This window comes from Podarcis muralis, chromosome 4, assembly GCF_964188315.1.
Source record: "Podarcis muralis chromosome 4, rPodMur119.hap1.1, whole genome shotgun sequence".
NCBI lineage: Eukaryota > Metazoa > Chordata > Lepidosauria > Squamata > Lacertidae > Podarcis > Podarcis muralis.
The window spans coordinates 65,304,197-65,328,836 of record NC_135658.1 but is presented as its reverse complement, the minus strand read 5'-3'; the positions used below and the strand labels follow the sequence as shown (position 1 = coordinate 65,328,836).

Genomic DNA, 24,640 nt, shown 5'->3' with positions numbered 1-24,640 from the left:
ATCTATCCCACACATAAAATATACAATGTGTGCAACACACTGTGCACACAGGTATATAGGTTTTGTGAATTTTAAACCCCCCCCACCTCTTTCCTCCCTCGTTTACAAAGGATAAAATACACACTAACACCAAAACGTTTACTTCATCTGATATCAAATACTCACAAGGCAAGCAATATATGAACTTCAGTAACTTTGAGCAGAACCTCCACCCCACCAACTTCAAAACTCAATGAGCAGAGGACAATTCAACAATATTGTATATGTGTGGTTAGACACAAGTGTGGCTGAATGCAGTTCCACTTCTGAAGTTCTTATTTTCTCAGTTAAGAAACTTTAGCTGCATAACAAAATTTAAGAACTTGAGTGTTCTATGAAAACTGCTGCAGACAAATCAGTTAGTTAACAGGAATTAATTATCCTTGGTTAAAATAGAGATACGGCACTAAGGAAACACAAACCAATCTAGCACTTTTGAATATTATTAGGACTATGTTAGTCTTTATTGAACTTTTTAGGTGTGCTACTCCCACTCAAACTGAAAATGTTCATTCAATTTGTTTCTCAACTGGTTAATTTCAGATAGAAATTTTCAGAACTTAACATTCATCTCATTTATAGTCTCAAATTCAAAAACCTTTATTCAGTTGTACCTCATAATTGATGGAATTGAAAGTGAAAACCTTCTTTAAACATAATGGGTTTGATCAAACACTGCAGTTCCATTCACACAACAGACTTCAGCATGCACAATGGAACTTTCTCCCCAGTTGCCTACCCCCCCAGTGCACTATCAAAATCTGCTCCAGAGATAGGCAGACTCTCCAGAGCAGTTGCGAGCGGGGGTGCAAAGGGGGGGGGGGGAGAGAAAGTTCTGCTTTACACACAGAAATCTGCTTGTGCAGTGTTGGATACAACTGAGCATTTTTCCTCTTTATTACTGAAGTGTAAGAATGTTCTAAATCAGTAGTTCCCAATTAGCTAAGTACCGCAGACCCCATTTTTCAAAAGCCAAACTGTGGACCCCGTACTTTTGAAAATACTGATATCTCTATAGTAGTTTTTGTTACGTGAATGGTGCCAGAGATCTCCTGGGTGGATTACGCAGACCCCCTGGGGTCCATGGACCATTCTTGGGAACAAATGTTCTAAATCAATTAAAATCCATTCTCCGAAGGGACTGGACTCCAGAGGGAATCCCTCCCCAATAGACCTCAGCACCACCTCATATGATGTTTAAAACGTTTCTCCAACTCTCCAGAACACCTTTTCAGGAGGCACCAGGAGTCAAAGATGGAGGAATCAGCATAAGCCGTACTGTGACTAGAGTTCTGCTCTTGGGAACTCAGAATCTAACCTAAATATGTATAATATAATAAATGTTGAACTTTTAAAGTAAGGGCAAAAGCACCTGTTAAAATGTTAAGTTACAATATAACATTGCAAGCCATTCAGTTTAATTAACAACTTAAATTTGGTGTGGCTACTATTTTAACTTCTGCATTACCACTTCCACATAGGGAACAGCTATTCAAACATACATAATTTTCAAAATAAAAAATTATCTCCCCTCACTATGGCAAATTTATCTGTGAAAGAGGAAATTCAATATCAAAACCAGTATAAAAATAACATGCAGCTAAAACTTAAAAAGCAGATTTAGGCATTATGAATTTTATAGACAATCTCTGCCTTTTCTATTTTCAAAATGTTACAATTTGACTTCAAGGGGTATTAGGAAAAAACATTGCACTGGCAGACTGGGCACTAGCCTGCACATTCAATCAAAATCCCATGATAATTATAGGGCAATATTTTTTATTATTATTTCAAAACAGATTGAGTGAAGTTTAGTGGTGAAAAAAGATGAAGCAAATGAGGGAGTTTAAGGAAGTGTATTTACACACAGATGTAAAGGTCTAATTGGTAAAGAGGCAAAAATAGTTGTAATATTTCATTTAACTTTTCAGAGTCCAACATCATCTGTTTTTAAAAGAAATATAAATACTTCAACATTGGGCAATATATTGGTTTGGTGTAACTACAAATGTTATGCAGTTTCAGTCTTCTTTAAGGTATGGACTTGAAAACAAAATAATTATTGAGGTGGAGTTGGAATGTATTCCTCAGTTCCATTTAGATCTGCAAGTGAAAGAAAAGTATGAAGAGTCAAGAATTACAATTTCACTATAGCATGTAAAATAGAATCTATGATAAGCTTAATATCTTGTGTCGCTTGAGTTGCTGTTCTTGGTTGCTCTTTTATCATGACTATGCATGACAGGCAAAATTTTATTCCACTGACATCAAGGATCAAAAAGCTTTTGGCTTCAAATTGACTATAGCTAAAGAACATTGGATAACTTTCCATCTCTGTATGGCTAGCTAATGTAACAATGTTAATTTCCAGTTATGCATATCCAAAACGCTTAGATCTGAAGTATAAAGGCACATATGTTCCTGAACAGAAATGGATCACTGATCAATTGGTTGAGTACTAAAACACCACTAGATAAGCTTTGAAACACATAGTTAAGCTTCGTCTTTCATGAAACCACTTACTGACATGCTTGAGGAAAGGGTGTTTATTCTGGCAGGTAATAATGCCCAGAGGCCTGGTGACCAGCACTCTACAATCCTGCTTGTCCCTCTTGCTATGTTAAGAGGTTAACCAAGCTCTGGGAAGTGAGTTCTCTGGAATTCTCTTCCTTTAGAAGTGAAGCAGGCCCCAGCATTGCTGTGAAAACTTCTCTCCAAACCCGTGCCAAATTATTTTGTTTTTGCAGTTTATAATAATTAAAGGCCGGCAGAAAAACTTGGGAGTGGATATGCTCAAAATGTATTTCGACTAAACTGCCCTGACACAAAAGAAATCAGTGGGCTTGGGCGCCCCTAATTATTCTCAGGATTGCCTCTTAGCATAGTGGGGACCATCATGGCTGTGAATTCTAGAAGACCTGCTCCTTGCGGTCCTTTTCTTCCCTGGCCTGGGAGGGTGCAGACCAAACTGACTCCAGTTACAAAAGCTGAGGCTGCTGAACAGACTTTCAGGTTGGGACACTGGTTTTTTTGAGGGGGAAGGGAGGGTTGATGCTATTATTGATATTAATCTTTTATATCTTATTATGATTAATGTGGAAATTGATTAATTTGATTGTGTATTTTTTGATGTGTTTTATGTATTGCTTATGACAACTTTTGTTATATTTGTGATTACAGGTGGTAACCATTTCACGCGGAGGTGCTTGCACCCATTCTGCCTTGGTGATTGCATGTCAATTCAATGCGCCTAAAATGGTTGCCACTTGTATGTTAAATTTCAGCCTTGAGCATGGTTTTAACTATGGAAAGGCAGCATGCAAATAAAATGGTTTATGTATATGCTGCTGAATGGGAGCTGGAAAACAACAAACCAGGACTATTTTTGAAAATCTACATCGTCTACTTAAGTACAATTTACCTGTTAGAGAAGTGAAGGTAGTGTTTTAACTTAAAAAGAGACACGAAGGGAACTCAAATTTGTGGGGGAGCAATGTCATCTGCACTATAAGTCATTCTTTCTCCTTAATTTTGTGGAGGGCAGGACATTCTTGCTCAGTGGAAAAGGAAAGGCTCTCTACATTTACTCCAAACCATTATTCTACATTTCTGCTTACCAAGCTCAGTTACAATTTGCAGACCCCTGGCCAAGCAATATAACTTGAGTTGAACGATACAAAGTGTTTGCATACTCTACCCTTGAACAACCATCATAATACTTTCCATGTACTTACATCATCAATATCTTCATCATCATCTCCAATATCATCAAATTGGATTTCATCATCATCACCAGGCCCAAATGTATCGGTTTCATTAATTTTGGCTAGTAGAAATTAAAACAAAATAGAAACACATTTTAGCAGCTGTTTTACTGTGAGTCCCCCCACCTCCGTTATTTGTAACAGCTTCTGAAATGACCAAGGAAATTCTTACCATGCTCTGGAAGTTCTCCATATGCCTTCAGACTTCTGGCTTCATCTGCATTGTACTTTAGAATGACGTCAGCCTTGTTATCCTAAATAATATTAAGTTACTAGTAAGTAGTATTTCCGGGGGGGGGGGGGAATAATCTAGCTCAAAACTTACTTTAACTGGACATTTAAATTGTTATTTCTTATCAAGCCCTATATATGGAAGTCAACCTCCTTGCCCCGTTATAGATCAATTTTTGCTGACAGAGCTTATTTCAGCAGAGGCATGTACTTTTCGAGTTTATATACTAAAAACAGTTTCAGTACTAAAAATTATTATTAGAAGACCTGGAAGTGAGAGGGGAGGAGAATGAGCTATGTACTATAAAGCTCAACTTGTAGGTGCTACAAGTCAAGCTACACTTTTTCAGCCACATCATCTCTGCTACTTTTGACTCTTAAGAAGCTCCAAATTAATTTTATTTATGAACCAAAGTGTCTCTAAAATTGGTAATTTACTAACTTTGCTATTGCTTGATTCTACCCCACTTCCTTTCTCATTTATGTTGAGCCTACTATAGGAACTGGATAGATTGATGGTCTGTGGTAGCGCTCCTGCCTTCCTAGTTGTGCTAGAAAATGTCTCCTTCTCACCTCATCCTCTGCAGAGACAGGTAGGTATATGACACAGCTAGGCCATACTACACTACACATTAGTCTTACTGGAACTACAGGCGCAGCTCAAACACACACACAGACCACTGCATGACTTGAAGCTTTACCAAATGAACAGAGGACAGGAACGATGAATGAAGGGGCAGATGGTTCACTACTGCATAAGCAGTGCTACAATGTGGGGTTCTCCCCACATCTTCCAATGTAGTCACATTTTCCAATATGTGGGCAGTGAGGCTATAACCTCTTGAGACGATCCTTGCCCAAAACTCTTAGCCAAGACAGAAGCTGAATGGATTAATTCCACAGAAATGAGAGAAGAGATGTCTTCTCTTACCAACTATGTCCGAGATTCAGCATTTATTAGTTTTTTTTAAATACGAAGTTATCAAAGCTGGGGAACTTGGGCTTTGTACAAAGCATGCTTTAGCACATATTCCATACATTTTAGTTATTCCTTTCCCTTCTTCCTAAGGGGAAGTCATTGGTTTGTTTTTGTTTTTATTATGTATTTTGTGTTTTTACCTTGTGAACCACCCTGAGATCTACAGATGAAGGGCAGTATACAAATTTAATAAGAATAAAGTGCCAGCAGGTGTGAGTAGGTTTATAAAATATGGCCCATACAGGAGATCAAGGTGTTTGGGCTTTTAATGTTTACACCAGCAACTCAGGTTTTTGGGACTCCTCATTTGCAGTTACAAAAACCAAGAAAAGAAAGAAAAACAACAATATTTACCTGGTAATCTCTTAAACCCACCAGTATGATATCTGATGTATTTATCCAAACCTAAAATTCAAACAAATAATTAAGGAAAACCTACAAACCCAAGATTCTTCCTCATTAACAATCTAACAACAATAATATCATTGGATTTTTTGAACTTCAAAATAAAAAAAAATAAGTCGCTCAGCTCACAATGTAGAGAAGAGCAGAACCAAGAAAGAGCTTGAGGGAAGTTGGAAGAAATATAATCAAAGGTGGCAGGAAAGTAGATATGGTAGCCACAAAGCCATAATAAGTGCGATCACCAAGGAAAGCGGAGAATAAAAAGCAGCAATCAAGGAATGCAAGACCTTTTACGGACACAAATGTCAAAGAGGACAGGGAAATACTGTATTGGCCCGAATGTAAGCCACACTTTTTTCCAAATTTGGGTTGTGAAAAGTTAAAGTGCAGCTTATATTTGTGACCTTATGGCTCTACCCCCCCCCCCTTGCAGGAAGCAGCCCAGGAGCATGGGGCAGTGGCCCACTGCTCCCAAGCCTCCCCCAGCTGCAAGAAAGAAGGGGGAAGGTCGCTGGCAAAGTGGCACAGCCCCCCCCCAGAGAGCAGCTCAGGAGGAGAGGGCAACGATGCGCAGCCTGCCCGCTGCTCCCAAGCCTCTCCCGGAGCCAGCTTGGGGAGGGAGTGCTGGGAGAATTTAAGGCCCGCCTAGTTCAGGGCGGTAGCACCAGGCTGCACCCATAAATAAGCCTTGAATTTTAAACGTGCGGCTTATTTGCAGGTGCGACTTATATTTGGGCCAATACGGTAAATAGGAGAATCAAAAAAGGAAATTATTTAGGAAGGCAAGGAATGAGAAGAATCCAACAAATATGCTAATAGAAAAATGAACCTTTCACATCAAGAAGAACAATGATAGATTAAGAAAGAACTTCTAGGTTTTGTCTCAAGAAAGCCAATTTAAACATTGATGAGAGCAACTGCAGTACAGGTGACTCTCAACTTACACTGAGGTTATGTTCTGGGGATAGTGCGTAAAGCCAAAACCACGTATAGTCAAAACACATTGGGTTCAATAGCAGGTGGGATTCCCAAAGTCTTTCTCCCCAGACACCTACACCTTTTCATTAAAAACAATTTCCCTCCAAGCATATAAAGCTGAATCACAGAAGTTAAATGTGTGTAAGTTGCAAGTTACCTGTACAGAAGTTGATGAATTAAGGAGTGGGTGGAAGTAAGAGTTTAGTATACTGGAAAACAGATCCATAGGACAGGATGACCGGGAGGGGAGGAGGGAATAATATGGAGGGAATGTAATGGTATTTAGAAACTCCATCCTGGACTTAAAGTAGGAGAACAAGTTTGGAGTCACAAACTGGGAACATTATGAGGGAAAGCAAGGGAGCAATCTGTGAAAATTCACACCAGATCTCTAAAACCTTCTTGAAGATGGCAAAAACTTTAGCTGTAAAGAGCAGGAAAGGGGAAAAAATTGAAGAGCAACAAGACATTCTGAGTGACAGTCAAATGGAGGAAGCTGCAGTGCAATTGTTTAGTAAGGAAAAAAGTAGGGCAGATCTGTTAAAATTAAGTGTGGCTTTAATATTTTTCTGTACACACTCAGCAGACCAGTATTGAGAGGACAAATAGTGGGGGTATCAATCATGTTCTGACAGACCTGACAGAAGGCAAGGAGCTTAGAGCAATAGTATCCAAAATACTGATGTCAAGACCCATATTCTGTCAGCAAACTAGTGTAACATGGGTCATGTTATAGAGGAATCACTACAAATATTTGTTGTTTACTCTGAAATTCATTAGTTAACTTCAATCACAGAGTCCATTCTAGCAAGTCTTTGGAAACATTGGTTGAAAATACGTACCTTTTTTCTTAACTTTCCTCTGATGTGACATAACCTCTTTACACCATCAAAACATAATGCCTCCAGTCTGCCATTTCCCAACATTTTGATAACCTGGGCATACTCTGAAAGACATGAAACGGCAGCTGAACCTTGACAGTTGTATGCATAACCAAAAGAGGGAGCAAGCTTGTTTTCTCCTGCTCTGGAGGGTAGGACTCGAACCAATGGCTTCAAGTTACAGGAAAGGAGATTCTGACTAAACATTCGGAAAAACTTTCTGACAGAGCTGTTCAGCAGTGGAACAGACTCCCATGAGAGGTGGTGCACTCTTGGAGGTTTTTAAGCAGAGGTCATCTGTCATGAAAGCTTTAGCTGAGATTCCTACATTGCAGGGCATTGGACTAGATGACCCTTGGGTCCCTTCCAACTCTAAGAGTCTATGACTCAATGAAAACTTATGTCCTATTTAATAAATCAGAAGCAAAATGTCAGATTTTTCACAGCTGCTTGAGTTTAAAATGTCTCAACACAAAAAATGGATCCAGCCACCAAAAATATATGACTACATTCAGTACTACCAGATTACTAAATCCACAAGCTGACCCTTGTATCATAAAACTCCTAAGAGGTCAACATAAAATAAAATATACATTAAAATTACTGATCAATCAGTTAAAAAAATTAATGTGTTTTTCAAAAAGAAAATATGGCTAATGTACCGTATTTTTCGCCCCATAGGACGCACCTAATTTTTTTGGGGGGGGAAGAAAAAAAAATTTCCCCTCCTCAGGCACGGGGGAAGCTTCCCCCGACCCCAGCCCCCAGAACAGCCTGCTATCCGCAAGCCTAGGGAGCCGCGCCGGTCTCCCCAGGCTTGCGGAGAGGTGCGCGAAGCCCGGGGGCGCTCTTCAGCGCGCACCAGGCTTCGGAATGCAGGCAGCTCTGCGCTACCCTCCAGAGCCCCACGCAGCTTTGCGCCAGGATCCAGAGGGTGGCGCAGAGCTGCAAGAAGCCCTGGAGCCCAGGCAGCTCCGCGCCACCCTCTGCAGCCCTGCACGGCTTCACGCCGGGATCCGGAGGATGGCGCAGAACTACAAGAAGCCCTGGAGCCCAGGCAGCTCCGTGCCACCCTCCGGAGCCCCGCGCGGCTTCGCGCCGGGATCCGGAGGGTGGCGCAGAGCTGCAGGAAGCCCTGGAGCCCAGGCAGCTCCGCACCACCCTGCGGAGCCCCGCGCGGCTTCGCGCCGGGATCCGGGGGTGGTGCAGAGCTGCAGGAAGCCCTGGAGCCCAGGCAGCTCTGCGCCACCCTCCTGAGCCCCGCGCGGCTACGCCGGGATCCGTAGGGTGGCCCGGAGCTGCAGGAAGCCCTGGAGCGCAGGCAGCTCCGCGCCACCCTCTACAGCCCCGTGCGGCTTCGCGCCGGGATCCGGGGGGTGGCGCGAACTGCAAGAAGCCCTGGAGCCCAGGCAGCTCCGCGCCACCCGCCGGAGCCCCGCGCGGCTTCGCGCCGGGATCGGGAGGGTGGCGCAGAGCTGCAGGAAGCCCGGGAAAGCCTGCATTCGCCCCATAGGACGCACACACATTTCCCCTTCATTTTTGGAGGGGGAAAAGTGTGTCCTATAGGGCGAAAAATACGGTTACTAGAAATCCTTTCCACAAACTACTGTATTCCCCTAGTTCACCATGCTTGTGTGCTGATTATTTGGTTATGTTTTCTGAATTCTTTATCTCTCTCTCTCTCTCTCTCTCTCTCTCTCTCTCTCACACACACACACACACACACACACACAATGTTAAAAGAGAAATCTTGTTTATCAGATTTTCACTCATTTCAATCTTTTTAAATTTTTCACAAGGCTAATTTAAGTACCATCTGGCATTTAAAACTAAAGCAAATATCTCTGGAGACGCCCAGATTTGTACCAAAATATTATATTTTTCTAAACCCTTCTCCACCCCCTTCCACCTCTCCTTATATCCTGTATCACACATTCATTGTTTCTTTTAATTTTGCTCATTGTTTTGCTCATTGTTTCTTTTAATTTTGCATAGAAGCTGTTTTCTTTTGGGGAGGAGAACACGTATCTTTGTACTTCTCGTTTGAATTTAACATGCAAGTTCTGTGTTTTCTCCCTTTCTCAATTAAAGAGAACTACAAATGTCTCCTCCAAAAGTTTCATGTCCAGAAAACCACGGCAATCCAATGACATTAACCATAAAATGTTACTGCATTCATAGGGGATAACAAAACTGTGTGCCTCACCTTGTCCATCTTCTTTGAACACCAGTTCTCTTTTTTCTGATTCATTCTCATTCTTACCTCGTCTTCTGTTTTTACCTCCCTTACCTAAATTGCAAGAAAAAATGGAGAACCACAATTTGAAATCCTGCATGAAAAACTGTGTTGAATAAATTAGTGGCATATCACTAAAAAAAGCTTTTTTTTTTAAATAAGAGAATTTGATTTTTTTCTGAAATAGCAGATTTTCATCTAACCCACTCTATGTTCCTTGCTCTAAGGCAGTTAATTTTTATTTAAGACTTGGAAGGCGATCTCAGTGCTACAGCTAATAGTAACAGCTCCTATGAGCTAATTCAGTAAAATTCAGATACAAACTATACAAATTCCCCAATAAGGTACAAAATATAGACTATCCCCAATAAAAGTTAACACAACTACTTGTGTTTTGTTTCCAATAAACATCTATAGTTCTGCTAAGGTTTGCAGACATTTTCCCTTCCTCAAATGCATATATTGTAGTTAGCTAACAGAATTAGCTATACTAATACAATTTTCTAGTTTAGTAAGTTGTAAGAGGAAAAGTAGTACGTTAATCATTCAAATCTAGTGCATATTCAAGTATATTACACCAGAAACTTAAATAACCGTGGAAACCAAAGGCAGCTTTATACCAGACAGAATATAGCTTACGTATCATCTACAACACTAACACCATGTAGAAAATATGGATTAACACCTAATTATAAAGCCATTAATAATAAATCACAGAACAAACACAATCTCCCTCCATTTTCAGTGTGTGTAGTAGCTACTAATGAATATCAAATTAGTAATTTAATGGAATTTATAGTGTAAAAATAATTTGTCCTCTTCCAAAGGCAATGGATGTAACTATTTTGCACATATATCTATGTGTATGTAAGTAAACAGTGACGTAGAACAGGCATAGGCAAACTCCGGCCCTCCTGATGTTTGGGACTACAATTCTCATCATCCCTAGCTAACAGGACCAGTGGTCAGGGATGATGGAAACTGTAGTCCCAAACATCTGGAAGGCAGAGTTTGTCTATGCCTGACATAGAACTTCTTGCACTGAAAAGATTTGTATAACACTTTGGAAAACATTCATGCTACCAGTTTATCCTGAATTGTAGGAAAATGTATACTTTGAAGTTCAAAATCAAAATTCAAATTCATCAGCTGTTTAGACTGCAAATCTGAAGGCAGATGCTACCTTGATCTCTGTTAATGATTCTGGGAATAATATTTAACTGGAAATTGGGGTAAAATTACTTTTAATTGGATATGTATAGTTAGCTATTTAACAATTTCCATCCTGAAGACTTGACCAGGCAACAACCAAACAGGATGTGACAGCCACTAAACACTTAACCATTTCAAATAAGCAGTTATTCAGCAAGGAAGCTGGGTCTAAGAGAAACACCAAGCACACTTTATTTTCCATTCTGTCTTTTTGAAGAGTATATTTTTGTCCATCTGAGTACAGAAAAACAAAAAAAAGGCCAACAGGACCTAAGAAGAATCAAGTGACCAATGTCTTTCAGGGGCTCTGATGCCCCAGGAAAACAAACATAAACCAAATAATCAAAACCAACCCAATAATCATAAGACACATCAAATGAAAGGGAAGTAAAGGTGTGTGTGGGAGGTGTCACAGTCTTAAATCACCAATTCTCGTACAGGTCCCACCCACCCAGACGGCCTAAAAAGGCTGTGTGATCCTACACACACGTGTAGTATTGAATATACGCAATAAATACAGGACGGTTCTCTTCCAAGACACACACTTGGGAGTGAGCCCACTGAACTAGGCGGGCCTTAAATCCGAATATAAGTACTCTGGTGGGGGAGACTGTAAGGTTGCGAGGGGAGAAAGAAGGGAAGAGAAAAAGACGCGAGAAGGAAGGGTGGCCACTAGACCCTCGCCTCTCTTCCGAAAGAGGAAGGCGGCGCACTTCAACCCCAGCGGAGCGCCAGGCCCAGGGGCGCCGAAGGCAGCGCCTTATCCCGGGGCGGGACTGAGCCTCGAAGGGGAGAGAGGCGGCCAGAGGCGCCGCGTGGAGGCGGAGGTCTGGCCAGGCCTCACCTTTATTCTTCGGCATGGCGGCGTCAGGTGCTGCTTAGCGGGCGCAGCGTCGGCAGAGGCGGGAAGGAAGGAAGCGCGAGCGGGGTCGCCCTCCGCCTTCTTCGAGCTCCTGGCTGAGGTAAGCAGAAGACCGTGCGAGGCGGTGACGCGCGTCTCGCGACAGCGGGAGAAGGGAGGCGAGAGTGCCGCGCGGGCTCCGCTGAATCCCTGCGAGAGAAGGAAGACGAAGGAGAAGCAAGCGTCGTCTCTTCTCCGTCGGCCCCAGAATGCACTTCGCTCGCGCAAGTTCCGCCAACCGCTCGCGGCCGTCTCTCTAGCGCCCCCTTCTAGTGGGAGGAACAAGCTGACGGACTAATGTTGTTTTGACGCACGGCGGGGGCGATTCATTCCCTCCCTGCGTGATTACGGGCAGGGAAGTCCCGTGCGTCATTGGCGCGTGAGGAACGGTGCCTGCTCATTGGCCAAAGGCCACCCTGGCCGCCAACGCAGCCCTCTCTTTCCGCAGCAGCTGGCAAGCATTCAGAGGCAGCCTCTGCCTCCTCAGGGGTGGGCGCCCCGGCCTAGTCGTTTAAGGAAGATCTTTCTCTCTTTAATTAATGGCTGTACTTCTTTTCAGTTTTTCTGAGGCTCCTGTGCCATATTGATCCGGCCCCGCGTCACTCACCAGCCATGGCTTTTTAAGATTAAAGAGAAATGTAGTGGGGCTTAAATCAGTGAAGAAGGGGTTTAATTTTAAGTGATGTACAATTCTATGATTCTGTTATGATTTATTTGAGATTCCTGCATGGCAGGGGGTTGGACTAGATGATTCTCAGGGTCCCTTCCCTTCCATAGGATTCTATGGAACAATAGGATGAGAGAAGCCAAAAAGCCAAATACATAATGGCTGGAAAGAACTTGGTAAGTCCTATATTCAGATGGTACCGTAAATCATTTTTTACCATCTGAATACAGTATAGGACTTTACTGCCTTGAGTTAAAGCTAATGCAGTTAAGGACCAAACTAGGTTTGTTAGCTCCACATCTGTGCCCATAGGTGTTTCTAAAATCAATTTGCCAAAGGGAGTTAATCTTAATTAATCTAGCATTCTGAGTAGGGGTACTTTAATATTTTGTCTTCCACTATGCTCCCAATAAGGATCAAGGCCCCATGCTAGAAATTAGTAAAAAAAGGTAAAATCCTGACAGTTAAGTCCAGCCTTAGCCACCTATTTATCTACTTGCACTTTTTGGCGTGCTTTCAAACTGCTAGGTTGGCAGGAGCTGGGACCGAGCAACAGGAGCTCACCTTGTCATGGGGATTTGAACCTCCAACCTGATCGGCAGGCCCAAGAGGCTCAGTGGTTTAGACCATAGCGCCTACGAGAAATTAGTATAAAGGGGGAAATATCCCATTCACTTCAATGGGAGCTTCCACCTTCCTGCTACTGTGCCATTGCAGATAGGGATCCAGCAATGGCAAATGATATTCCACTGTGCACTGAAGGACACAGATACAGAGCAAATATACCGTATTCACTCAAGTCTAATGCACCATCAAATCTAATGCGCACCTCAATTTTCAGAACCTTGAAACCAAAAAAAGAGGATTTGCTGGTGAATGTAAATGTGCCATCAAATCTAATGTGTACCTTAATTTTTGGCAATGTAATTTGGCCAAAAAAGATGAACATTAAATGCAAGTAAATACAGTAACATCTGGCCCTAACTCTATCTTCTGTGCTCTATTTAATGCAGATTATATTTTTTCAACCACAGGGCAGCTTTCCTTCTCCCCCCCCCCCTTTGCCTGACAATTGGAGTGTTCTGAAGAAAGCTTGCTATCTTATTTTTTAATTTGATTGATCCTAATAAATGTATTGTCCCAACTCTGGATTTTGACCTTTCTTTTAGATATAATGCTAATTTGTGGACAGTGAGAAAAATAAACATAGCTCTGTCAGCCTAGATCAGTCATTTTCAAATTCAATTACTCTTGTCCAGCTGATTTGTTGGGCAAATGTTTATAGACTGGGGTTTTTCATCAGACCTTGAAAAAGAGAAGTTATGGTATATTTTAGAGAACTTTTATCTTGTCCAATGAATCTTGTGTCTAAGAAAAGATTTAGGGACCTTTTCTAAAGCCATTCTGTACACAGTACTAGGTCTATAGGGCAATGATTAGGTCCAATATACAACTGAGAACATCAGAGGTGAGATCCCTGTGACCTTTCGCACATTGTTGGGCTCCAGTTCCCATCATCCCCAGCCAACATGGCAAAATGTCAAGAAAGATGAGAATCCTGGTTGGCATCCTGGAGACTATGGAAGTGTGCGCCTTCAGGGATCAAGTCAAACCATTGCGAGAGTTGCAGCACCTACTGTGGCTGTAGAGACCAATACGGAGAAGACACGTTTTTGTTGCAGACACTTTTTGTTGCAGATGGGGCAAATGAAGGAGTCCAGTTGTGCTGATGCAGGTGTACCATGGTGTTTCTTCTACTCTAGCAACATCTGGAGGCACCACATTAACTTCCCCTGCTCTAAATAGAATATACTGAACTCTTATCCTGTAGTTGCAGATCACAGAGGCAGATTGCTATGGACTGGCAAACTGCCTTTCAGGGAAGCTTATCCACTATTATCTTATTGAAGATCTGATAAGTTCAAAGAACTCCTGTTCTCTAGCTCAGAATTTGAAAGCCACAGTTCTAAATTATAGCTTCATCAGTTTGCAGCAGCAAAGAGCAGTTGACTGGTTTGTTGAGGCAAGGGCATCAGAAATCCAGTGTCACTGTAGAGGCCTAATTTAGCATACCAGTGTTAACAGTATGTAGTGTGCCACCCCACACCCCAGTTTCCCTGTGGATGGGACTCCACGCAGCTATGAATACACTTATCAACAACTGAATTGTGTGGTGTTTATGTTTTTTTCTTGGTATGTTCCATGCCAGAATATGCAGCACAGGGAGGGAGGTTGTATGGGAGATTTCAGACCAATGAAGTTAAACATTTGACTTCTTAAAAACTGGCATTTTGGAAGACAAAGGTTATTTAAACAAGTATATAAAACTTACCAGCAAATGAAAACCCTGTGAATCTTTAGGTGGGTCAGGATCATTGATACTTGCTGATCAGATGAATGGATCTCCCATTTGCTCATGGAATTTTATTCTCCCTCCAGGTTTTCATTTGGCAGGAGGGCCCATGAGCTGGAGCTTCCCTAAATCTTCTAATTGCTCCTTTGCAAGTGGGTCTCCCTGACAGTCGAACCAAGTTCCACTGGGATTGGCTGCAGTAGGGAGTTTCTCGTTGGTTACACAAAGCTTTGGTGCAAGAAGAAGCCTGCTCCAGAGGCCAGCATAATCATATGCAGTTTCTGAAGAGGGGTAGGAGAAACTAGGTTATGCTGGACTTTGGACGTGAAGGCCATGCAAGTCTCTAACCCAGCTTCTGCCTGCTCTAGAAATTCTTCATTTACTACAGGAGTCTAAAAGGGTTAGTTTGGCATGTTTGCCAACTATTATTTGTGGGCACCTCTGCTACTTATTCAGGCATGCACAATAGGCTTCAGAGCACAGAGGAGACTCTATTCCATACAACATAATGTGAACAAGCTAAGAATCATACAACTAATGAATAATACTTGTTTTGTAATGAGAGAAGTGGCAGATTACTTGAAACGCACACATTAATATATCTTTGAAAGTTTATTTGCTGTATAAATTCAATTTCTTTTGAAGACTACAAAACCTGCCCTTTGACAAGGATACAAGCAATTGTATCTATCTTTCAAGGCTCATCTGTGGTTATATCTGGAACATTTCCGATTACACATATACAGTATTTTTTGAAAACATACATAGCTCTCAATAAAACCATCAGAAGTTATCAGTCCTTTAGTCTCCTTATCAGCACTTCAGTTCTATGATGCTAACAAAAGCATCCAACAGATGCTATTTTAATTTTCTACTCTAAAGGTACAATACAGCCAGGTCCTTTTGTTGTACCTTAGACTTGCATGCCATGCTGAAGAAGTCAATATAAAGAATGATTGTACATAACTGTAGAAAAATATTTTCTGATATTAAAAAAAAATCTCTTATGTAGATTCCCCCTCCCTTCACTAAAACTGTTAAAATAATTACATCCCTCATGAGTGCACTTTCCCTAGGTCAGAAGTATAAAGATAAAGCTAATCATATACATCACTTTCATGAGTTAAAAGCCATTCATTACTGCTTACCAAGGATTCACATGCCTCTGAACAAAAGCCTTCCTTTCCATTACCAGAAAAGCAATGCTTCAGTTCATCTACTACATTTACTACAACAAAACTACATACAATTATTTCCTTATGCCCTGATTCTGTATTTAAAAATCAATTTTAAATACTTTGCTTGCTTGGTCTTGACAGACAGCTAATCTAACAAGAATGATTGTAAGAAATCTCAGTTTTCTCCTGCTCGGATATTGAGAACATAACTACTAATTTATTTTGTTTTGCTGGACATCCAACTGCAGTTCTCAAGCCCTTTCTTTCTTTCCATATCATACTTGTAGGGAAAAGAAAATACAGTAAAGAGTACTTTTGAGATGTCATAAAACCAGTACAGTGCGTATTTGAGGAAAATCCTGCGGTTTGACATCTTGTCACAGGGTGGCTTGTTGGGCCTTGGAAAGCTGCTTCATATTACCAGAGCTATAAATTAAGCTGACAAATTATTGCCACCTCTCTATCGCGTAGCAATAAATTCAGAATATCCAGTTTATATATTGAGAGTAATGAAAATGTAACTTCCTTACATTCATATGAGTGTCTTAAGGGTCCTGACATTTTAAAGTGGTTTCAAAGGTGCCAATTCTGAATCTAAGTAGGCATATTTATTTCTCTTACCACAGTTATGAATACACAGGGAATATTAACTTTGTGGAAGGGAAAATGTGAGCAAGTGAAGACCAGTGAAAGGGTTTTTCAGCACCATGTTCTAGCCAAGTGACTATGCAGGTGATCATCACTGAAAGGATTAAAGGACTGAGTTGGGCTATTTTATTGTGAATAATTTTTTTCAAACTTACCCTCCAAAAATCTTGGGTAAGTCAACAGTCCTAAACACTTTAAATGAGTTTGCCTTTTGCCATCCATCACAGAATCTACTTTAAAGCAACTAGTTTGACAATTCAATCAAATTTAGTAAACGCATGATTTCTTGAATATTTGGGGGGCTTCAGTGATAACTGCACTGTTGATACCAATATTTTAAGCAACAGACAGAAAGCAACAGCAGTAGACTGGTGGTTCCTCTCTGATATAAAAAGTAACATGAGTTTGCAGTTATATTTTACAGTAGTTGCAAATTTTATCCTTTGGTTTAAAATCTTTTAAGAAATCAGCCTACTAAGAAATAGCGCTAAAGGGGACAGGTTTGTGAGCACTAGAGGAACTGTAAAATTACTTGGTGTTAAATAGTTTCTAGCATATAACTGAGCTGGGGTGAGCATATCCACGTGTAAAATAAGGCCAACCAAATCAATGGTTAAATTTAAATATGTTTCCGTTAGTTGAGGGACTTCTTTACAGAAAATGAAAATGAGCCTCCCTGATCACTGCCTGAAGTATTCAGAAAAAGCCAGAATTGAAGCAGTACAACTTATCTTCTGAATCATGTGCACCTATACATCTTTTTTGCAGGATCCTGATTCTCCTGTGAGTATGAGACAGTCAGTGCAACACTGAAACCATTTCCCATTCCCATATGAATACATTGCTACACAGCAAAGAAAAGCTGAATGTAGACAGTAAAAAAATTCTGGATTTGGATATGGATGTGTCTTGTTTGAAACAAGCCAACATTATTGCTGTAGAGTGTTGTCCAGAAAGCTAACTTGTTATAAAGCAGAGTTTAGGTAGAGGAAGGAGTGCTTGTATAAGAAAAAGGGTGTAAGTTAGTAACTAGGGACTAACTAATTGCTGCCCCTACACAAGGCGCAAGGACTGTGAGGTGGCACCTGCTAACAAGGTGGCACCTGCTAACAGAGGAAGAGGGGAGGTATTTTTTTGGGATTCCCTGTCCTGCCTATGGCCCTCAGTGCCCCTGAAAATTAGTTCTGGAGAAGAGGAGGAGTGGGAAATCAACAAATAATCCCCATTGTTCTTCCTTCATTAGTGGAAAAGTTCTGCTGGAGCAGCAATGCTAGGATGAACAACTGAATTTCACTCTAGGGAGACATAGTAACCAACACTAGCCTAAAGTAGTTCACATTTTTCTAGGGTCAGGTGAGTTTTCACTCAAGAGTAACATTTTAAGATTTACAGTGCAATTCTGTTGCATATTTACTCAGAAATAAATCCTATTATATTGATCAGGGCTTACTTTCTAGTAAATGGGGTTGCAGCCTAAGTGGCCCCGGATGAGAAGCTGGATGTCGCAAAGCCCAAGCGAACAATGCAAGACTGGATATACTTGAATCCAACTGTGCAAAGTTATTTTGTAAACATAACATTAAGGGAATGATTTAAATTAAGACGTGCCTCTTTCTCAAGAGCAAAGCTACCAAAGCAAAATGATGACTTATGAATAGATCTAACGCAAATGCAAAAAGACAAGCATCTTTAAAGCATCTGATAAAGAAACCCTCAATGACAAAGCAATCCCTGAAAGAGGTCTTTCTTTGCACGAGACTAGAACAGTTTCCTACAGGTTCGTGAAATGTGTTAACTAATTTGAGATCACAGGTAGAAAGCCCAAGTTATTGCAAGAAATCAGTTCAGTTTCCCAAGGCAACTGTTTGTTAATGCCAAGGAGAACAAGGCCCTATACCATTATTGATATCTCTTACGTTGCTATTGAATTATTTTTAAATGATTTGCCAAAATACTGGATTTTAGCTAATAGCTGCAAGCATTTTAGCATCCTTATCAAATTTAAGATATGATAGCTATGTTACAACTTAAGCTAGCCCATCTATGACAAGATTGAATAAGCTTGACCATGGAAATGATATGCTTCCTTCCTTTGAGTTGATTTAAGTTATTTGTGGGAAACAGGGAGTATTTAAAAAAAAATGCTGAGTTTTTTTAGCTTGTCTCTTCACAAGTCCAGAGACACAAATGGAATGTCTGATTAAACTGTTATGAATTGCGTCGTAAGTGCTTCAGAGGTATTATTGTGCTGATCAACTAGTAGTTGAGGACTACTCTAGTTAAGAATGAAATACACGAAGGACCAGAGAGCTAAAATAGCAGCCTATTGAAAATATCTGATTAAAAATAGAGTAAAAGAAGCATAAGATGTTTGGGTCCAGTATTGCCTTTCCACTTAAAAAGGGGTCTGAGAAACAGCAGAGGCTTACACAGGAGGACAGGGAGATTTCTGCCGATTCCCCCTGCAGCCCCCCAGCACCAATTCCTATGCTGATACTCTGAATCCACAATATTAGATCAATACGTCAGAAACAATATTCAGGAAACCCAACTAGAAAAGGTAGCTGGCTCATTCTTTGCACAGAACACTCCAAATCACATGAATGAAGAATAAGGGATGTTCACTGCCCAGATATTTTAGTTCTACCACATCTATATGAAATGTCATTGAGTAACAATTGTCTCTTTAACTATGAGATTGAGGACAGAGGGGATGAGAAATTTTGGATTTGTTGCTGCAAAGAAAATTGCTGGCAACTTGTCTAATTATTAAAAAGATTTCCAAACATAACAGAAGAAAACTGGATTTCAAAATACAACAAAAAAAGAGATAGTAAATTAAAGGCCTCTGGGTGGCTAGATTAGCAGCTTCTAAGCACAGGCTTGATTTGCAGACTAGTCTGATGTGGAAGGAAAGAAAAAGCATGCTTTCGAAATACTATTTATAAATAAAAAATAAAATAACCTGAAACAACAAAACCAAAGGAATTGCATGAGTTTGTAAGGCAAGGCATAATGCAAAGCACTAGAAGTTACTACAAGAGGAAGACTAAGAATACTATATGGGGCTGAGTGACCTTAGAAAAGGTAAGCATTTGTAAGACCCAAGAAAACTACTACTCACTGCCTATCTTGCTGCTATTTTGTTTAACACACTGAATTAGGACTAAATTGTTTCAAAACTCAGTAACATTGCTATTAAATAAAAAAAAATCTTTGGCAGAACTCTGGGATGATCCGTCAAAATTATGCTGTACTTCAACATATCAAACTTTTTAGTAAATACAACTTCAATATTTCCCAGAAAACAAGTACTCCAAGACAATTCAAACAAGCTGGGAACACAGACCTTTCCCCACTTTCTCATTAAAATAATAAAAACAAAGTCCAGGCTCCACTGTAGTCTTCAGGCTTAGTCATTAGTTATGTGTGGTTAGGTTTGTAGCCTTAGCTGGCCAGCTGATTGACTAGCAATGACCAAAAGTCCAAGGCTAATAGCAGAGCCACTAGGAAAGACTGAAGACACTGGGCACATCCCCATTCAACTCAAATGCCATTCTGCTTTGGATTGCAAGCTGAAAATAGCCCAAGTTCAGCCAACCTCCTAACTGTAATTTCCTGACTTTTTTCCCCTTTTGCTGGCATGCTCATTAATAGATAATGCACTGCTTTAGCTTTAAATGTTCCATTTCCCACCCTATTTCAGTTTAGCTCTGTGAAAGAGTTATCCCTACTCTTGAAGCAGCAAAGTTTTGGGTTTTAGATGACCAATTACAACTAAACACAACAAAACTGGTTAAACTATTTTGCCATGGTGTCCAATGTCCACAAAAAGGACATGCACACTGGAGATACACAGTTGCTTTTTCATGTCAATACAGATTTGATTCCACATGTCTGATGGTGAGAAACCTAATGTGCCATTAAATCCGTCAACAGCTCTGGATTCCCATGACTTCTAACCATATGTCTGTGGAGAGACATACACAAAACACATTCACAGAATTACATTCAATAGCTGTTTAACAGTCAAGCTGCTTTAGAGATGTTAACCATATTGATTAACCATTTAATCAAACGTAATTGTCAAATTCAATTAGTCTAAATAGAAGGCATGTAAAAGGAAACAGTACAGAAATGTACTGCTTATGAAAAGTTTATAAAAACATATAAAATGCTGGATGGCACAAATAATACAGTGCTAATATAAACATACTGTTTAAGCTAAGTGCTTAACATAAACTGTCCATCCATACATGTAACGAAGAATATTTTAAAGGGAGTAAAAATATTCCCTATAAAAATAATGCTGTATGGGGAGAGAGTGCTTCATTCAGTGTATTTAATGTGACAGGTGTATGGAATTCTACTATCTCCATGAATAGTTCATATCCCATTGATTCCACTTTATATTCCATCTGAAGGGCAATATTTTGCCACTGATAGTTTAAAGCAAGAACAGATGAAAGCAGGAGCAGCAGCATAATAGGTACCAGCTGGAACAGTGTGCTTGCAGGTATCTTGGATATGTGCTACCTGTTGCCATGATTTGTGCTATCATCGTATTATGGTACCACATTTTTCAACTAAGGTCACTTCACAGGGCAGTTGAGGTAATTTTTTTGACTCCTCTTCGCTGAGCAAGGGTAGAACGGCCCACTGGCTCTAAAACTGGCGACTGATTGCGGTTCAATGCTGAGTATGTAGCAGCCATGGCACCCTAAAAATAAAAAGGTTGAAAAAATAATTGTAATGTGATTCAAAATCAATAAAAGTGATTAGGGGCTATTTTTAGTTTAAACAAGCAGCACATTATAATGTGCAAGTTGACCCACTCTTCACAAATCCAACTTTTTTTTAACACTGAAGCGTCGTTTGCACAGCTCTAGATTTATTTTGTGTCATTTTGGTTCACATTGCCCACAGTGTCTGGGGATATAGTGACTTGAGTTTTCTTTCCCCCGCTACCAATTCCTTTTCCTTTGTGTCTTTTAGATTATAAGCCTAGGGAGAAGGACTCTCTAATCACTCCATCTTCCGTATTCTATTGTGCATTTTTACATTTTGATCCTGCAGGCCAGAGCTGGTGACAAATAGAATAATACAAACTAGGTACATTTTTACATTGTTACTGAATCCACAGACATCTATAACTGAATTGTGATTTAAGCTATAGAGAAGGGAGTCCCTGTTTAACAGTTAACGGTTTGTTTCCCCAGTGATGGAAGTACAGCGGTGCCTCGCAAGACGAAAAGAATCCATTCCGCGAGTCTCTTCGTCTTGCGGTTTTTTCGTCTTGCGAAGCAAACCCATTAGCGGCTTAGCGGCTTAGCGCTATTAGCGGCTTAGCGGATCAGCTGATCAGCGGCTTAGCGGCTCAGTGATCAGCTGATCAGCGGCTTAGCGGCTTGGGGAAAGGGGGGGGGGAACCCTGCAGGAACTCGCAAGACATTTTCGTCTTGCGAAGCAAGCCCATAGGAAATTCATTTTGCGAAGCACCTACAAAACGGAAAACCCTTTCGTCTAGCGGGTTTTCCGTCTTGCGAGGCATTCGTCTTGCGGGGCACCACTGTACTATTACAGAATTTCAGCAAATCAGTGCTGCAAGTGGTATGTAGCTTCAGAAAATCTAGCAGGCACAAACAACAAAACGGAAGTAGAAACTGCAGTTTAATGGGGCAAGGGGTAGGAATAGTAATGGGACACTCTATGGAATGGAAGTGCAGCCAGTGACAGGGTACTTGGGAAAATGGAAGGATGTGCAGGCAGATTGCAAATTTAAAGGGGGGGGAGGGAAGATGGGAAAAAAAACACAGTTATACAAATGCGTGTTTTTACCTTCACAAGATGTGGAGCATCTTGCCTGTTTAGCTGGAACTGAGGCAACTGGTCACAGTGGACAATCCATGGATGTCTCAAGACCTGGGCAGCAGTCAACCTCTGATGAGGGTCAACATGAAGCATTTTTGAAACCAAGTCCTATTAATAATATAACAGAACTAATTAGGCATGCGTTTTAAGGCTTAAAATATGCAACAAATCTAAGATTTTGAATCTCACAAAACTACATCCACTCAGATAAAAATGTTTCAGATTATTCATTTCTCATATTTCCAAATATATTTTCAAATGCTATAGGGATAAAGGTCTGTTATCAAGAAAGAGGAGCAGGAATACAGAGAGACTTCTTAAAAACATCTGGAGGATATTAATTTAAATAAATCACCATTCAGCAACATACTAGAGTTCCAATGGTGGTTTGTTTGTTTAAGTTGTCCATCACATTTTAAAGACATAGTCTGCAACTTCTATCACTGGAAGGAAATGCATATTCATTTATAATTTATAAGATTGTAAGATTAGTGACATGCCCCCCAAATATCCTAAGCATGGTCTGTAACTGAGTGGGTGGCAGGGCTGAGAGCATCTTCTGTTTTCAGCAAGCTTGGTCCCTTTTTGCTTAGCTCCTCCTCTCCCCCACCTTCTGCATCTGCAGATAAGGCATCAGTGCATCTGTCTACTGCCTCATATCTTTACCCTGATTGCAAGTACCTCCATCCTCATTAAGTTCTATTCAGCTGAAGACAATTCCTGTGAAAAGCCTACATTTTCCTAATCTTGGAAGAGTGCTCCCCCAATTCTTGCAGCTGTGTACTTCCAAGTGTGTGCATTTACTTCCAAATAAGTGACTTAAAGGGAGGAAACAAATTGTGTCTTCTGACCTCAGTCTCATGTACCATCACATATCATTCCAGAGGAATGCTAGACTCTCAACAGTGGCTTTCAAGGGGTTGCAGGAGTCAAGAAAGTGCTGTTTCAGGAGCAGAGTTCTGCTGATCTCTCTCTAGATCTAATGCAAGGGATGCCCATTCGCCTCGTTTCTTTTATCATGGACTTAATTTTACTTAAATGCTCAACTTTGATTATCTACAGTGATGTAGTCTTATAATCACCTAGTTGGTTAAACAATAAATTGTTGACTATTTCAGATGTCGCCATGAAACGTTATACAAAAACACATCTAACATACAACGGATAGAACATATATGCTACCTTTGCTGTATCTGAAACAGAATTCCAGTATCCACCACTGAGAGAGAACTTTCCACTGCCTATCCGTGCCAAAATTTCTTCTGGAGTATCATCAGGACCATTTGCAAATGGAGTGTAGCTAAAAATAATAATAACAATCACAAAGATTTTGAGTTCCTTGTTAACTTCCAGCCACTACAAGTTGCAATGACACTAAAATAGTAATGCATATTCATATTACGGGGAAATTCATGTTAGGAAGTAGCTTGTCATCTTTACTGAATTCAGCAGACTTAGGAAAGTCAGCAGAGGGGCTTTTCGGTAGTGGCACCCACCCTGTGGAACGCCCTCCCATCATCATATGTCAAGGGGATAAGTAACTATACAACCTTTAGAATACATCTGAAGGCAGCCCTGTAACGTTTAATGTTTTATTATGTTTTTGTATACACTGGAAGCCACCGAGAGTGACTGGAGCAACCCAGTCAGATGGACAGGGCAGAAATAAAAAAGTTACTAATTTTATATAGAAAATACTGAAACCTATTCAGTATTGCTATTAGCCCTGCAGCTTCATCTCTCATCACCACTATCTGCCTCATGAATGAATGACTGGGGAGAAGGAACAAGAAGGCACAGCAGAACAACGGGGCAAGGGGACATGAGCAGATCTCAAGGTAACAGAGTAGGACAGAGTATATACACAGGCAATACCTTGTGGACACAAGAGAATATCAACTTAGTTTTGAAATTCTGAGATGAAAAGCTGCAAGAACCTCTAATCCACTTTTACAAATTAATGTAACAATTTCCAATTTAGAACCTACAAACATACCCAGTCAGCATTGTATAAAGCAGAACACCAAGGCTCCATATGTCACATGCAGCATCATAGCCTTGCCTTTTTAAAACCTATGGAAAGCAATGTTTTCATTAGTTTCTGAAGAAAAAGCCAATTCCTTTGGTTATGAAAAATGGGTGGAATCCAATGCAGCACAAGCAGGCATCCACTCATCAACAGTTTTTCTTCTACCCCTCTTCTTTCCCCACAGTCTCCTGCACACACCCAACATCTGCTCCAGAGGGTGGGTGACCCTCCAGAACAGATTTATTATTACCTAAAATGTGCAAGTATT

At 40.6% G+C, this 24,640-nt stretch overlaps 2 protein-coding genes across 4 annotated transcripts in view; both read right to left on the bottom strand.

Moving 5' to 3' along the window:
* Positions 1-469: 469 nt before the first annotated feature.
* On the bottom strand, positions 470-11,839 carry EIF1AX (eukaryotic translation initiation factor 1A X-linked). The gene is made up of 7 exons (XM_028727534.2): positions 11,570-11,839; positions 9,484-9,567; positions 7,239-7,342; positions 5,368-5,418; positions 3,976-4,057; positions 3,774-3,865; positions 470-2,142 (listed from the first exon to the last, which is right to left on the bottom strand). The coding sequence occupies exons 1-7, from the start codon at positions 11,583-11,585 to the stop codon at positions 2,137-2,139; spliced, it is 435 nt and encodes a 144-aa protein (XP_028583367.1). The 5' UTR covers positions 11,586-11,839; the 3' UTR covers positions 470-2,136.
* A 3,406-nt stretch (positions 11,840-15,245) lies between these two features.
* RPS6KA3 (ribosomal protein S6 kinase A3) overlaps positions 15,246-24,640 on the bottom strand; it is a 42,510-nt gene continuing 33,115 nt past the window's right edge. For all 3 annotated transcript variants that reach the window (XM_028727533.2, XM_028727531.2, XM_028727532.2), the window contains 4 exons: positions 24,340-24,416; positions 23,526-23,643; positions 22,311-22,451; positions 15,246-21,192 (listed from right to left, as the gene is read on the bottom strand). In XM_028727533.2, coding sequence (XP_028583366.1) covers positions 21,070-21,192; positions 22,311-22,451; positions 23,526-23,643; positions 24,340-24,416 — 459 coding nt within the window. In that variant the 3' untranslated portion in view covers positions 15,246-21,069. The remainder of the gene's footprint in view (positions 21,193-22,310; positions 22,452-23,525; positions 23,644-24,339; positions 24,417-24,640) is intronic.

Bases quoted from the DNA above. Each gene is read 5' to 3' on its own strand.
- EIF1AX (XM_028727534.2), bottom strand. The intron at 7,343-9,483 runs GTGAGGCACACA...CATGTCTTTCAG, and splicing joins GTTCAAAGAAGATGGACAAG to AGTATGCCCAGGTTATCAAA. The intron at 4,058-5,367 runs GTAAATATTGTT...AATATTATTTAG, and splicing joins TGGGTTTAAGAGATTACCAG to GATAACAAGGCTGACGTCAT.